This window comes from Cetorhinus maximus, chromosome 16 (assembly GCF_964194155.1).
Source record: "Cetorhinus maximus chromosome 16, sCetMax3.hap1.1, whole genome shotgun sequence".
Classification (NCBI taxonomy): domain Eukaryota; kingdom Metazoa; phylum Chordata; class Chondrichthyes; order Lamniformes; family Cetorhinidae; genus Cetorhinus; species Cetorhinus maximus.
Window position 1 is genome coordinate 17,218,133 of NC_135894.1, and position 16,142 is coordinate 17,234,274.

The 16,142-nt window shown below is 38.0% G+C and overlaps 1 protein-coding gene across 6 annotated transcripts in view; it reads left to right on the forward strand.

The window, feature by feature from the left end:
- LOC144691381 (integrator complex subunit 6-like) overlaps nt 1–16,142 on the forward strand; it is a 107,442-nt gene that overhangs the window by 44,211 nt on the left and 47,089 nt on the right. Inside the window, exons 8-11 of one of the 6 annotated variants that reach the window (XR_013579119.1) lie at nt 321–473; nt 1,121–1,163; nt 4,909–5,041; nt 11,344–11,438. Coding sequence is in view for 1 of the 6 variants with exons in the window: in XM_078559424.1 (XP_078415550.1) it covers nt 321–473; nt 4,909–5,041; nt 11,344–11,438 (381 nt within the window). In the remaining 5 variants the exon portion in view is untranslated. Of the gene's footprint in view, nt 1–320; nt 474–1,120; nt 1,164–4,908; nt 5,042–6,986; nt 7,110–11,343; nt 11,439–16,142 lie in introns of those variants that run through there. The other 5 variants (XR_013579118.1, XR_013579120.1, XM_078559424.1 and 2 more) reach the window with 5 other exon arrangements.

Consider the following 16,142-nt stretch of genomic DNA (forward strand, 5'->3'; position numbering starts at 1 on the left):
GAGAAGAAACTCTTATAGACTGCTCTGGCACCTTGACACAATATTTTATAAGACCACTTGACTGCTTATGTTCAAGATTGCTCTAGAAAGGTGACAGTCTATCAAGGAACTCCTGCAAAATGTTATGTATTATATGCAAGTATTGTGAAGTCCAATTGATACTTTTTCTTCTGCTTAAACACAACACTTAATAAGCATAGTATGTACACCTAACTTCTAAAATAACTAATTGACTGTTAAAGAGAATTAATTTTATTTATGAGATGAATTTAATGATTGTGGACAATGTTGTTCCATTCTGTGCACTTTTCTTAAACCAGCCACCTCGCAACGCTCATCCTGTGGTGAAATTTTCCTGCATTGATTGTGATCCAATGGTTATTGATAAACTGCCTTTTGATAAATATGAGCTGGAACCTTCACCTTTAACCCAGTATATTCTGGAACGTAAATCTCCTCTCACTTGCTGGCAGGTAAGAGAGCCCCATATAGTTTTGTGCTTTTGTATATCCACTTTGAAATTAATTTTCAGGTGAGATCCTACTAGAACATCCTAGTTACTGTTAATTGTGAAGATTATCAATTCTAATTTTGTTTAAGAACACTGGTCATTGTTTCATGTCTGTAACATTTGTCAACAAAGCAAATGAAGTGTAGGCCTTTGCTCAGCCAGCTAGCTTTTGAGGTTGAACATATAATGATTTATGGAGACTAAATTTGGTTGGTGAATTGAACTTTTGTTGTGTCAGACAGACTTCTCAGTTAGAAAGACAGGCATTTTAGGGAATACAAACTTAACTTAAATAGCCACTATTCACTTTAAGGAAATGGAAAATTGTGTATGATAAGGAACTAAAACATGATGGTGTAATTTTTAACTGCAGTGCCACCAAGCATAACTTTATATCCCCACCTCAGACCTGGAATGCTGTTATATTTTGCTTGACAATTTATGACGCATGTAAAATGAACACCTTTTCTGGCAGAATAGATACATACAGAAGGGCACATTGGAAACTGCTGAATATGAAGGGAGTGGAGGGAAGAGACTAGGCTTGTATATTTTACTTTCTGCTGCGTCAAAGTCTTCGCTTTATTGCTTATATTTGTCCTCTGATAGGACACAGTGGAGGGACTGTCGATACACAGAACCAGGTCCAAAGGTAGAGTGCAGTAATTTTTCTCATGCTGATGTCACTGCAGCTGGCACAATAACTTTCTCAGTTTCACTTTAAAACATTTCTTTTCAAAATTGGTGCTTTGGCAATTACCTGGATTGACCTGTTTGAAGGAAGGTTCCATTTTCTTATGTACTCCTTCACCTCTCACCTGAACATACTGACTCTTAATAGTGTACAGTTGTTGGCATTCCTCACCCACGTATCCATTCATACAAGAAGCTTGCAAAGGAGTTCTGTTTAATTGATGATTGGTATGTGAGAATGAAGGAATCCTGTGCAGATGTTATTGTCCTGTGCAGATCCCTTTGCCCCCACTGTTTAGCAGTGCAGTCCATAATCATGCATGCATGTTTCCAAAACTGTGGCATGGTCAGTCTGATGACTTCTTTTTGCAGTCTGAGTTTCATTGTTCTTATCATGACTGGCTGCTAGTTCATGTTTCAGTTATGATTCTGTGGGGGTTAGCTCATTTGGCAGAATGATGCCAATGGCACTGGTTCAATCCCAGTACCAGCTGTCGTAATTCATGGAGGGTGCATCCTTGACTTGCCCCATGCTTGATACTGAGTTGTGTCCCTCAAGCTATAAATCTCTAAAAGAGAGAGATAGCTCAGGCCTCTAGTGAACTTTGATTATTACCTGACCTATTGACTCCAAACTCTTGTGAAAACCATGTTCCATTCATTGGGTAAGGGCAAAGGTGGTTCTTGGAAACTGAGCTCAAGCTGATGGTTAACTTTTCTTTTGTCCAAAAGTTTTGGTGCACTGCTGTATTTCATGCTCCATCCAATTAGTGATACAATGTTTAAGTGGATTGAAATGGGGAGGCCTGGTAGAATCCTTTCCATTAAAATTTTGATGCTTTCTAAAAGTATTGTTTTGATGATTAGATAACATTAAACGTGTAATTTTTAGCAATTTGGGCTTTTGTGCCTTAATATTTACTCTCTTGGGCAACGTGGTTGCTAAATTTTAACAGCATGTGGGTTTCTGTTGCAGTGAGCATGCATGCAGTTGACCTTGCCTGTTAATCCTGCCCTTGAATCTAAATTTTCCTTTTTTGGGCATTCCATATAAATCACAACTACAGTCTCTCCAAACGTAGAGCAACCAAATGCAGAGTAAAGCCCAAGCTGTTGTTAATAACCTTGGAAGGCTGCCTCTCTTGCACCCCAAGGCGAATTTATTTTAATTTCCACAACAGTTGATTTGCAGGTTACATTGGCTACAATTGCCAACTTAGACCAAACTGTAGGAGGTTTGGCACTGCGAGTATGTGTTTACTCAGGAATGACATTGAAGTTGCACAGAATAATGCCATGTTGGACCATCCAGCTGGCAGGAAGGGAAAATGTCATAATTTACAAGAAAGTTCAGATAACCCAAAGTTAAGCATTTAGAATTTCAACCTTGTCAAGATTTGCAGAAACCTTGCATACTGAATCCTTATCGATCCATGTTGAATTTGTTTGAGAAGGAAGTTTCAATTTATTCCTATACTGAGACCTTGTTTAGTAATGGGCTATTAAAGGTTTTCTCATTAAAAAGCGTTAAGTCGAGTGTAATGCACCTGTTACTTTCTGTATGAAAAGCTCCTTCTGTTTGTGCTCTTCTTTACTTTGGGCAATATGCCTAAAATGGCTGCATGAGTTTTGACGTAACTGTTACAAAGCAGGACGATCTTAAGATGACCTCAATAATAAGTCAGTGTTCCACACTCCTTATTTTTTGTATTTCTATAGCGTGAGTAATTTTTGCTAGTTGAATGTAGAGTAATGTTCCATTAGATTTCATTTCCCTTATTCCTTACACCTCCACGTACACAACCTATTCCCAGTAAGCCCCTTGGTTCTTCCTCTCGCCAGATATTTGGAGTTCCCATTTTAAAAAAAATTTCTCATGTCAGCCTTGTCTCGTTGCCTCTCCTGAGAAGAAGAATTAAACTATGCTTCAGAAAGAAATCTCAAGTGCAGCAAGAGTTGTAAGCATACTACAATGGCTGCTTCATGCATTTAGTGCTGAACATCAGATGGGCAATTCTCCAAGTAAACTTACTCTATTCATCATTTATAGTTAAGTCTTAATACTAAAAATCTGACTTTCCCGGTAAAATCAGAATTAACAGCATTAACTGAATCAATTCTAATTGTTTTGGTTATAATAGAATCTCAAATTCTGCTGATCAGTGCAGATGTATAAATGTTGGCAATCAGGGACACATGGCAAAAACAATCTAATTATAATGGGAGACTTTATTTTTCACACTAGAGAAACAGAACAGTTTAAGTAGCAAAGGCAGTGAAATTCTCAAATATTTTCTATTGTCACGCCTGACTAATCTAGTTCAATATTTTGTGGAGGTCACTAACATAGTAGATAGGGGAGTGTCTATGAATGTTCTTTACGTGGACTTCAAGAAGGCATTTGATAAGGCTCTGCACAATATATTATCAAAAATAAGAGTGTACAGACTTGGAGGTAGCCTTGTGATATGGGTCAGTACTTGAACATTTTCTGATTGACAGGAAATAACAAGTAGTGTTCCCTAGGTATCTGTACTGGGGCATTAACTTTTAACTACATATAGTAATTATCCTGATGGAGGAATAGCAAGTTGTTTATCCAAGTTGGCAGGTGACTCTAAGTTAGGGGGTGCAGTAAGTTATGAATGAGAGAAGTAAGCTACAAAGTGATGTAGATAGAAAAAGTGAGTGGAGTTCAGTGTGGGAAATTGTGAGGTCTTTCACTTTGAATCTGAGAAAAACAAATCGGAATATTTTCTTAATTGTGAAAGAGTAACTGGTGTGGAAGAACCAGGATAATTCGTGGCCATACATATAAATCACTAAAAAGGTGGAGAAAACAAATAACTTCCAAAAGGAAATTGGATACATGTTTAAAGAGAAAATTTTGCACTGCTGTGGGAAATGAGTGGGGGACTATCTGGGCTAGCCCTTTGAAAGAGACATGATGGTTGAATGGCCTCCTGTGCTGTAAAATTCTGTTGTTCTGATGGAAAAGTACAAAGGGCTGTGATGTTGACCTTTATCTGAAGGAGGTTGGAATTCAAAGGTGAGGAAGTTACATTTCAGTTATACAGATCTTGGGTCTGGAAATTTGGAACTTTCTAGGCTGTAGGTGATGAGGGATTGATTGAAATTTTCCAAACTGTGATCAAGAGATTGTCGTTGGGTTAGGATATTGAGATATGCAGCAAAGCTGGGAAACTGGAGTTGAGGAACAGATTAGTCATAATCTAATTGAATAGTAACTGGCCCAAAGACTGAATGACCTAAACCTGTTGCCATATTCAGCCTTTCTATGGTGTTAATCAGATGAATGTTCGGTAATCTAATTTTTTAAGCTCTTTGTTTTGGTTTGATGACTTTGCCTGAGGCAAAGTCACTGTGACTGCCAATGGCAAGTGAAAGGTTTAGGTGGAGATCAATATGGGGTGAGAAATGTGGTGCAATTAGTGAAAGAGAAAATTTAAGGCAAAAGCAGGTGTGTGAGAAATTGTTCTCTTTCGATAAACTTTTTTTTCCTAATTAATTTTTAACTAGTTTTTTAACATTGAATGTTCCCTGCTCTAACCTTGGCCTGAGATATGTAGCTTCTTTTTAATTGAACGAAAATATCAGTTAGTAGCTATCTAGGCAATTAAGTTCCAAACCTGAGTTCAGACTTTCTGCATAACAAGTTCTAACCCATCAAATTGTCATTCCAGGTGTATGTGAACAACAGTGGGAAGTATAGTGACCTGGGTCATCCTTTTGGTTACCTAAAAGCTAGTACAGCTTTGAATTGTGTTAACCTTTTTGTGATGCCTTACAACTATCCTGTACTGCTTCCACTTTTAGGTAAGTATGATATTTTACAAGGATTCTAATGGAAGACTAGGTTTTGAGGTTAACAATAAAAGTGCCTGCGTTACCTGGTTTCTTCTTCATTTTTGTTACAAGAGGTAAAATGTTTCAAATTTATAATTTTGCTATGAATAATTGTCACCAAATCTATCTATCCTATGAATGCAAATGAGAATTAATAGCTAAGAAGTTATTTGAATTGAAATAACTTCTGCAGTGTCTGTGCAATTAAGCCAAAGGTTCTATTAAGGCAGAAAATGCCATTTGTCCCTTTCAAATTTGTAACAGGCTAGTTTTGTGATTTCAAAGGAATACCTTTTGAAATAGAATCATACAACTGTTGCTTCTGTTGCAAGTCATATGTTAAGACCAACTGCAGATCATAATCCTGCAAAGAAGCATTGAATTGTCCTGTGAGTTGTGTGATCGCTAGGTCACAGTTGAGTGAGCATTCAGTAATGCAATTGAAATCTGAAAGCATTGCACGTTAAAATGAAAGGTGACAGGTATTTGCCTTGCTGACCTTTTTCTGTTGGCAGGAGTGAACCTATCGATAGGTTAAATTGATCAGTGTTGTGCCAGTATCCATCATTGTAAACACTCTCTCGGAGGTGCAGTCAGGATTCCTCTGTTTGTGTATGTTTCACAATTGGCCTGGAAGTAAAATATTATTCTCTGCCTCTTGCTTTTCGGGTTAAGCTCAGCTACATTGGGTCATCATGTGTTGAAGGACAATTTCTGCCAATGTATAGTGCACTGATGGACTGTCATTCCTAGGGTATTTTTTTTATGATAATCGAGTACTGATTGCACATTTAGTAAAGATTCTATGGTATAGCATTCAAAAAAGTGGGCGAATACTCAAGTTAGTTGATTAATTCAAATTAAAAAGTAATATTTTAAAACAAACGTTTGTATTTACAATATTGCATAACAGCTGGAATGAGTGTGTTTTGGAAACTGGAAAATTTTGATTCAAATTTTAAGATGGTTTTTGAGGGTGACAGTGGTTTGTTTGATGCTCAAGTTACCTGAACATTGAATTCCTGCTTTTCACCAAGGAATCAAAATCCTTCCCATATGGATGGAAAGAAAGGATGATATTGCATTGCATGGTTCTTGTGTTCTTCCTAGCAATATATTCAAAAGCATCATAAACCAGGCACAGATATCCTAAGAAATGCAAATGATATGGCTACTGTGGATCTAAAATGTCCTGGCAGTGATGTTTCATTGCTCACTGCAAGTTGCAGAACATTAGTTATCATTTAAGAAGTGCCTTTGGTGGCACTGGCAGAGGCCTACTGCTTGAAAGATAGATAAGATGGGTTGACCAGACTGCAGCTGTTCTTCTGCCCAAATTAGACTTAGCCCCACATATTTCATACTGTTCTTGGCATTGTGACAGAAGCAAGGAGAACACTATCAGGCAAGAAGCTCTCGTATGAATTTTCAAAGTAGACGTCATGGATGAGGGAGCTTTCTCTTGTTTGTTTCAAAGAAAATCCGAAACTCCTACAGTGGTGAAATTTTTAACATTGTAGATGAGATGGGGCCAGGATCATATATAAATTTACAATTAAATATCCTCCAGCTTTCTGAACTGACACTGCAACATAATTAATCTTTTGCCCTCAAAATATGATTGCAGTATGGCCGATTTCCAGTAGTGTACTAATTGTAGCCCCAAAAGTAGCTTTTTTTCAGGCTATTAATCTAATGTTGATGGTTTCTTAATATAAGGAGTGCACGCTGTGTTTGACATGGAAATTGGCAGAACAAAATTATTGGTGTTACATTGTTTTAAAGCTTAATTTTTGTACAAGTTATAGAAAAAAAAGTCTCTGCTTCTCAGCCTTGGTATTGCTGTATGTTACATTTGTTTGTTGTACATGAATCTAATGATGGTATATGTGTGTGTGTTTTTACATGTCCGGAGAAATGCAATCAGCACCAACTGGGCCTGACCAATAAGCCTCTCTCTCGACTTCCTCTGACAGTCAGAAAACATGGTTCATTGGTCGACACCAAGGCCCGCCATTGCTGTTGCATTGTTTCATGGGTAGGTAACTTTTGCTGAACTCGGGTATTATGTTACATTTTCTCGTGCAATTGCTTCCCCCCCCAGTTTATTTGGATTTCTTCATGTAGTAACATTTTAATTTAATTAGTATGATTTATTAATGGGTTATATTTTAGACCAATAATAACATATGCTAAACTTACTGAGATGATAGTGCATCAACAAGTGGACTGCATTTCATTGCATATCTCTTTATGCAAGATTGAGCTTGTGTGACATCATCTAAAGGAGCAAATGGAGTACTTGGTTGAAAGAGCAATGTTTAATACTGATTTGATAATATTTTTGCTTAATAATGATTTTAACGTGGAAGTTCTGTTCACCCATCACCTCTGTGCTTACTGGTCTACATTGGGTTATGGTTCAGTAATGCCTTGATTTTAAAATCCTCATTCTTGTGTTCAAACCGCTTCATGATCTCTCCATATCTCTGTGACCTCCTCCAGCTCTACAGCCCTTATATATGTGGCCTCCGGTAAATTCCCACTTCCTTCGTCTCACCATTGCAGCCATTTTGAGAACTAAGCTCTGGAATTCCCTTACTAAATCTCCCTTCTTCCCTCAAGATGCTTCTTCAAATGTAGCTCTTTGACAAAGCATTTTGTCACCCATTCTAGTGTCTCCTTCATTGGCTCAATGTCAGTTTCTGCCTGACACTCCTGTGACCTGCTTTGGGATGTTTTACCATGCTATATAAATGCAGGTTGTCATTGCTGATGGTGTTAAGTGGAAAATATCAATATTAACCACATTTCCTCAGGTCTGAGTTACTGAGCACAGAAGTACTCCTAAACTGCATTCAGTTGAAGAATTTTTATCATGTGACTACTACTTCCTCTTGTTTACCCCGTCTTCCTTCCCAAAGAAATTGTAGAATGACCACCATGAACAGAATTGCCTGCATTGACAACGAGCAAATAATATCATTATATTTACAGTCATAGCAATGGAATATATCATACCACACTGAACATCTCAGTTTCAAACTGGTTGCCTTATTTTTTTAACATGGAATTTTTAAATCTTAGTTAATAGCTACATTTTTGTTACTTGATTTCTTTAGTTTTCCTTTTGTCTCTTATAAGCACCTACCTTGCAAATTCAGGTACTCACACAAAGCAATCTGGCATTTGTTTTATCTTTTTGAAAATATACTGTATGAGTTTTGGATGACTCTGCTGTGAGGAATTGAGTGGAATGGGGAGAAGATTTGGAGTTGTATCATATAGATGCACCACTTAAAATTCTACCCCATCTTGTAATGTTCATTTAAACTAAACACTTTTAAAATCAATATTTTGGAACGCTGTTGAGGATTGGTACAGTATTGCACATATTCTGATCTCACTCCCAAGCTTCTTTATTGTGGCATATATGCACTTCAACTTTTTAAAAGTCCTGCATGTCTATGTATAAATTGAAGAATACGATCCCAAAATCGTATATTCCTATGTAACGAGAATGGCTTTTTCCCTCAAACGAATGGCCCTATCTATGATCTGCTTGTAAGATCCTGAGCTCCTTCATATGACTATATAGGTTTTTGAAAAGAAGGTTCCCAATCCCTGTATTATTTTTGTCTTGTGGGTGCAGCTCTCTCCACACTGTCCTTCAAAATTTATTTTAATGTTACCATCATAAAGTTTGTCCGTGCTGATTGTGGCCATGCAAAGTAGGAGTTATTTTTCAGTGAACTGATTTCAGATATTCTTGCCTTGCTAAAGAGTGGTTGATTGGAGAAAAGGGTTTGTGGTGTTTATTGGCAAGAGCAGCAAAGACGCACTTTCAGCATCTTGCCATTTGCCACCACTATGTTGGCCTGCTCTTGCAGCCTATCAGCATTTCAAGCATAACCTTACCAAGAAATATCAATAGGTTAGATGAATGGCCAAAAGTATGGCAAATGGATGTCAGTGTAGTAAAATGTGAGGTCACGCACTTTGGATCTAAAAGGGATAGAACAGGGTACTTATGGTGAAAAAGTAAAAACAGTGGCGGTACAACGAGATTTGGTATAGGTATGTAGATCATTAGTGTCATAAACAGTTAGAGAAAATAATCAAAAAGGCTAATGGAATGCTGGCCTTTATATCTGGAGGAGTAAAATACAAGAGGGCAGAAGTCATGCTTCAGCTACACAAGGCCCTAGTTAGACCACAGCTGAAGTACTGCAAGCAGTTCTAGGCTCCACACCCCAGGAAGGATATATTGGTCTTGGAGGGATGTCATGTAGATTTACCAGAAAGATACCTGGACTCTGAGGATTAAGTTAAGAAGCAAGATTACACAGACTAGGATTGCATTCCCTGCAATTTTGAAGGAGGGGTGCTTCGGTAAAAATTTTTGAGATATGAAGGGGAACTGATAGGGTAGATAGAGGGAAACTATTTTTACTAGCCGGGGAGTTTTGGATGAAGGGCATAGTCTATAAAAATTAAAGCCAGACCTTTTAGGAATGAAATTAGGAAACGCACCTAAATATAAAAATGTTTGGAGCTCTCCTGCAAACTTCAGTTGATGCTAGATCAATTGTAAATCTTGAGATTGATGGAATTTAGTTATCCATCAGTACTAAGGGATATTGGGCAAAGGCCAATATGGAGTTAGGCCACAGATCAGCCATGATCTCATTGAATAGCAAACCAGCTTGAGGAGCTATATAGCCTATTCCTGTTCCAATGGCATGATTATATTCAGCATGTTTGCATTATAGTGGGAAACAACATTGTAATGTGGGTATACTGCTGCAAAATATGAGCATAGCAGCAGATTCTCAAGCCAGCCCACTCTGTGCATCATAAACATAACTGGCATGATAGGTTTCCATTTTTTAAACCAGCATACATGGAATTCAGAGCCGACTGGCTTGATAAGTGAGTGCTGCATCTGAATGGTTTTGGGTTGTGTCCTGCGACCTGGGTAAAATGTAGAGGGGCTTTTACATGGTCTTTAGCTAATTACTACACATTCAGTATTCTAGAACACTGAGCCAAAACAAATAAAACTGCTTCCATGGAGTGTATTAACTCCATTGATGTTTTTAGTGGCCTTTGAGTACCAGATTACCCTAGGAAGCCTAAGTGTTGTCATGTTAAATGATACCAAGTGACCCTGCTGTATATTTAAAAAGTCTTCAATCAATTGATGCCTTAACAAAGGGAAAGTTTAGTGAAGTGCATGCTTAACTCCATTGTAGTTAATTTTAAAAAAAATTAAGTTTCTCAATTTTGATTTTAAATCAACACTATTGCTAATTCGCTCTGACCCACAAATCGTCTAATTTTGTGATTTTCCGGTGACTGACTTTTGGCTTATTTTTGTGCACATTATGGGGTGAAATATTCAAGGAGGAGGATGGAGTACTTTTGCATTTCAGGGGTTCTTGGATTCTCTCATAGGTTTGGTATAGTGTGGCCAACCACAGAATAGGGCTCCTTCTGTTCTAGCACAATGAAATGCCTTTTGTACCAAATTTTGGAAGAGCATCCCCCAAATGCAAAACCAACCATTCTTGGTGATACTACTATACTGATGCTTGGTTAGATTGGTTTCCAGGGGACTAGATTTTCCTACTGCCATGATAAAGGAAGCCAGATCTAGTTGTGTAGATGCGGAGAACGGATGCCAGAATCTAATCTAAATATACAAGAGGCGTGTGATGTGGATCCAGATACATTCGGAACTAGAGAGAGACGGCCCAAACTAATTTCATGGGTCCTTAGAGCCAGAAAAAAAGGTAGTATTCATCCTACCACTTTTACTTTATTTTAAACCCAAGGCCCAGAAGTCAAAGGACCTTGGTCCCCAGTCCCCAAGTACTTTTAAAAATTGAAATGTGAATTTCTGCTCCATGTACACTCAAATGTAGCATTAAACAGCTTCAGAACCTGGGATTCAAAATCAGCCCACCTACAATAAATTGGAGAGTGCAGTGGGATTCTAACCTCTAATGCCGTTGGTTGGGTTGATGCAGGTTTGAAATTATTCCCTGCAATTCAGTTCCTGCTCTGGCACTCAAAAGATCTTCTGCTGCCTTCCTGATGGCAAAAGTGTAGGATCTAAAAAAAATAAGCTGGCTGGAAATTGGGGATCTGTCTGCTTCACCATATAGAGAATAACCCTTATTTTCTTTTTAACAATGCAGATCAAGTTGCACAACAGGGAATTTTTTGATTGACTTTGACTATCTCATTGTTTGATTTTTGTTTTGCAGATGATTTGTTCAAAGTGCATAAGTTGAAGCCAGTAATGAAATGGCGGCAGGCATTTGAAAATTACTTGAAGACGATGCCTCCCTATTATATTGGGGTATGCTAATTTGATAATTTGCATTTTTGTAAATTGTGATCTTTAATGTAATATTTGCCTACAGTCAATTAACACTACACACAGTTAAAAGAATGATGTTTTAAAAGTCTGGTATCTTCTAATTGTACTTCATCTTGTCAGTGGGAGAGGGGAAGAAAGCTTGTACCTTCAGTTGTGGTAGGCCACTGCTTTTGTCATTGAATGTTGATGCACAGTGGTCAGTGATTGTGGGTTTTTAACTGTCCATTATAGTTCTTTCATGCCATGCTATGAAGTAGTAGGACAAACAAAATGTGTCTTAAAATTTAGCATTGTATTGGCTTCCTTCATTCTCTGTCTCTGTTATTCATACTGTTAAGGGATTGAACATTAGCTTCACTCTCAAATCATAGCTTAACATAACTCGATATAATTGTTACCGGATTGGGTTGTCTGAGCTAATGGCAGAGAGCAGAATCGAGCCATGCCGTTCAGTTTGTAGAATTTGTTCAGAAATGTTTGATGTTTTTGAATGGAAGTTGTTTTAAGTCTGTTTGCTCTTTGTTACTTGTTGAAAGTATTTATTTATTAAGCCTGTCCTGTTCAATTTGGGTTGGGGAGTCTGCCTAAGGTTTTCAAAGAGAGATAACTTGCATGAATGGTCAGGAAGAAAAGGAACTTTGATACGTTATTGTGATCATGGATTATCACAGCAGTTATAAACTGTTCTTGGAGGAGTTAGTTTAGTTTATCTACCTTAAAAATATTACTACATCATTTGCTTGCTCAATTATTATTAAATAAGTTTAACAGTTGAGGTAAAATGTAATGCTATTGTGCTGCCTTCTAAAGATCAGTTAGATCAGGTGCATCACGTCATAAATTGCTAGTTGGAATAAACTGAAGAGCGGTTTCTGTTTATTCCATGAGATGCCACAAAATGAGAATACTCCTTCAATACATAGCCAAGGCTCACTTTTTAAAGTATTGCTTGAGAGACACAGTAACCCAAAGATGTACCTTTCTGCTTTACTATTATTTCTGCCGCTTTTATTGTTTCAAATGTCACTACAGGGAATCATTGAAGACTTGAGATGGAGACTTTTCTGAGAGGCATCTGGAGAGAGAAAATAAATGAAATATGAAAGCATTTACTGTTTCTCTGCTCTACACTTTTGCTTCAGTTTTCTTTGTGTGCACATACATTTTTGGTTTGCTGTCTTACTGTTCTAGTTGTCTTCAAGCAATTTTCTTTACTTTCTCTTAAAATTGTGCATAACATTCATTAGGTAATTCCGTTCAGGTTCACTCTGTAATATAAGTAAATAACTATGTATGTATGAAGCTCAGATCAGCAGTTGAGACCCATCCAGCATTTCACACACCCTTATGTTGGTCAGTACACTTGAAATTCAGTCCCCTCAGTAGGGTAACTGTTGACATCTGTTACTGATTTGACTTTTCTGACCCATCAAAAAGGGACTAGCACTGTCAGAGTTTTGGGAACTTTGAAATACTAGCTGAGCTCTTTGAATAAGATGATTTCAGAGAACTGCAGTAATCAGGAAATATACTACATGACCTGCATTTTGTATCTGCTGATTAGAATATGATCTAGTGGACTGTGAATCAAACATTGTAATTTCTACCATATTGCGTTCACCATTATGAAGAAATTCTTTGCTTTGGCAATTTTCAGTGAAACTGATCGATGCAAAATGCAGATTATATATTCCGGTTTAAAGTTTGCTTTGCTGTGTTGATGTCGTAACGTTTGTAATCAAAGGCCAAAGAGCAGCAAATGTTGGGAACCACAGCGTACCAGAAAATGCTAACGCCACTTAGCTGACCAGTCTGCATCAGTGACAAGAACAGATAATGTTTCAGATTACATAAGCCCTCACTTAAAGTTATAGTTGCATTCCTGAAAAGTGCAACTTTAAGTGAAACAAAGTTAAGGGAATCAGATTTTCCCATTTAAACCAATGTAAAAGCTGTAATTAGGTTCTACAGGACCTTTCTCTTCAGAAATAAAACCCTGTAAATTGAAATTCTTTTATATTTAAGTTTAATTTATTTTTAAAGAAATATTGTAACTTCCCACTAACTCCTGCTCGGTGCCGATCCTGCTTTCTGAACCTCCCCTTCACCTCTCCCTGACAACACCCTCCCCTCCCTCAGCTATGACTAAGCGGTTTGTGGCCTCTGCCTTTCCCTCACCGTCAACCCTTCAGTCTTGAGGCCTCTGCCGCTCCCTGGTCTTTTCTCTTGCTGATCCTCCTGCTCCCCGACACATTTGCTCACCACTCCCCTCTCCTGAATCCTCGCTGTGAATGAGGGCTCTGGAGGTGAGTGGCAGCAGGCAGGAGGAGCAGCTTCAGCTTGCCGGAGGTAAGTCTTGAGCCAGTGGGTCAGGGAACGGTCGAGGCCGCGAACTAGAGAGTCAGCAGTGAATAGGCGGGTCAGGGAGTGGCCTCTGGTGCAAGCTGGTGGATCAGGGAGGAGTGAGGCAACTCTAAAATGGCACTGATTGGATCATGCGGCCTCACATCAGACCGGCGCGAAGTGGCCTTAAAACTAAATGAGTACAGGTGCCATCAAATGATCGACATTTAAGTGATTCGGTGTAAATGGGGCAGCTTAAAACAGGGACTTACTCGTGTTTTAAACTTCCTAATTTTTCTCATGCTTCCTTTTATCTGTGCATATATCACTTTTGCCCTTCAACTATTTGCTGATCCCTACCAAAGCACTTTACAGGTCATTCGAAGCTGTGCCTCTATTTTCTCCCCTTTCCCCTTGTCCTGTTTCTTGTTAAATGCTGTTTATCTGTAATATCCCTCCATTCTGAGGAAGGATTTATACCCATGATGTTAATTGATTCATGTTTTCTTAATTGGATGTTGCCTGATCTGTGCCTCAAGCACTTTGTTTATATTACATATTCTTAATGACTGGCTTGGCTGTAAATATAGCTTTCCTGATTAGGTGAAGGTGACCTGTTACTGTTTCTGAATTAAATGCTGATTGCTCCAGTGCACAGAAATTATATTGAACTAATTTTAAATGTTTCTCTTGCTAATGCTGAGAGGGTTCCTGGTTTAGATCTGTTGCTATTTGTGTTGACATTTGTGTGATTGGATGGCTAATTTACTTCTGTTTTGTGCCCTGTTTTAGAGTAGTTTATTGCATTGTGAAATTTTGAGTGTTGTATGCTTGGAGGTTAGTCTCATTAGTCCAATACTAACTCAGAATTAAATGTATACTGGACACTTTTCCAAAGTAAATCACAAAGGTGATCTTATTATTTTTGATGTAAACTACAGTTAGATGCCGAGTGTAAAACTATCAGTGTCAACCAGAGGATTAACTGGATTTGTAAACAATATGTCATCACTTGCTTTTATCCCCCAACACAATTGAATAAAATATATTTATTTAAATTTGAAGTGGCTGAATCATTGCATGCTAGAGTGAGAAATGCTCATGTTATTTTTGAGTACTTAAGCCCTTGATGCTGGTGATAACTAGCCAGAAGATTATGGTTTTGACTGAATGTAATATGTGATAGTGTGAAGATTAGAATTTTAGGAAATATAATTTCCTGATGCTTGTATGTCATGAAGTGCGTGTAAATCACAGCTCCCATGAGACAGTTATTGACAAAAAACCTGGTATATTTTTAAAATTGTCCCAGCTCTTTGAGTGGTGTAGTTCACAAAAAGTCTGGGCATTGAGTTGATACTAAGTTGATGTTAAAATTGTTTCTAAATTTCTTACAGTTGTACAAGTGACTAAAAAGACAGAATACTCTAGAAATGTAATAGAGAGTACTCTGGTAATTAGCTAATACTAATGCTATTGTAGAGGCTGGCAGTGGTAGGAGCACAGCATGCTGAATGGAACCCTGGATCTTATTTTTCCTCTTCCACCAATAGCATTCTCTGTTTGCTGTTATCCATCAATTTTGGCCCAATTAAGATTTGGGAATCTAGGTGAGGTGGGGTTGTGGAAGGAGGAGTGCAGCGGAAAAACCAGTCATAGTATTCTGTGGCAAAAAACATGTTGCAATCTGGTATCAGCAATACTTAGCTTAAAAGTGGTTGAACCATAATGAAGTACTTTTGAAATGCAGCCACTGTTGTGGTGTAGGAAACACTTCGCGCACAGCAAGCTCCCACAAGCAGCAATCTGATAGTGGACTAGATAATGTTATGTTTAAGTAACAAATATCGGCCAGGACACCAGGGAAAACTCTCCTGCTGTTCCTCAAATAGTGCCACCATGAGATCTTTAATGCCCACCCACAAGGGCAGATGGGGCCTCGGTTTAACTGGACCTTTGACAGTGCAGCATTTCCTTAATACCGCTCTAAAGTGTCAGCTAGATTTTGTAGTCAAGTCTTTGGAGTGGGATGTGCATGCACAACCTTCTGACACTGAAACGATTTATCTCACTACTATATTTCATGAGTCAAAAGGATCTTTTATGATACTTTTAATGCTGCAGCCTCAAGATTATAAAAATCCTCATTTCACTTTTTTGGTTCTAAAATTCCATTCACAAGTTTTGCAAGTATTTGTGTAAAAGATCAGAAAACTCCCATTGCCTTGTAAATGTTGAAAAACCTGTGTGTATGCTGATTGACAGTCCTCTGGAACCAGAGAACAATGGTTTTAAAAAAGCATTTCAGCCCATCCACAGATTTGAATAGTTGAATTTCTT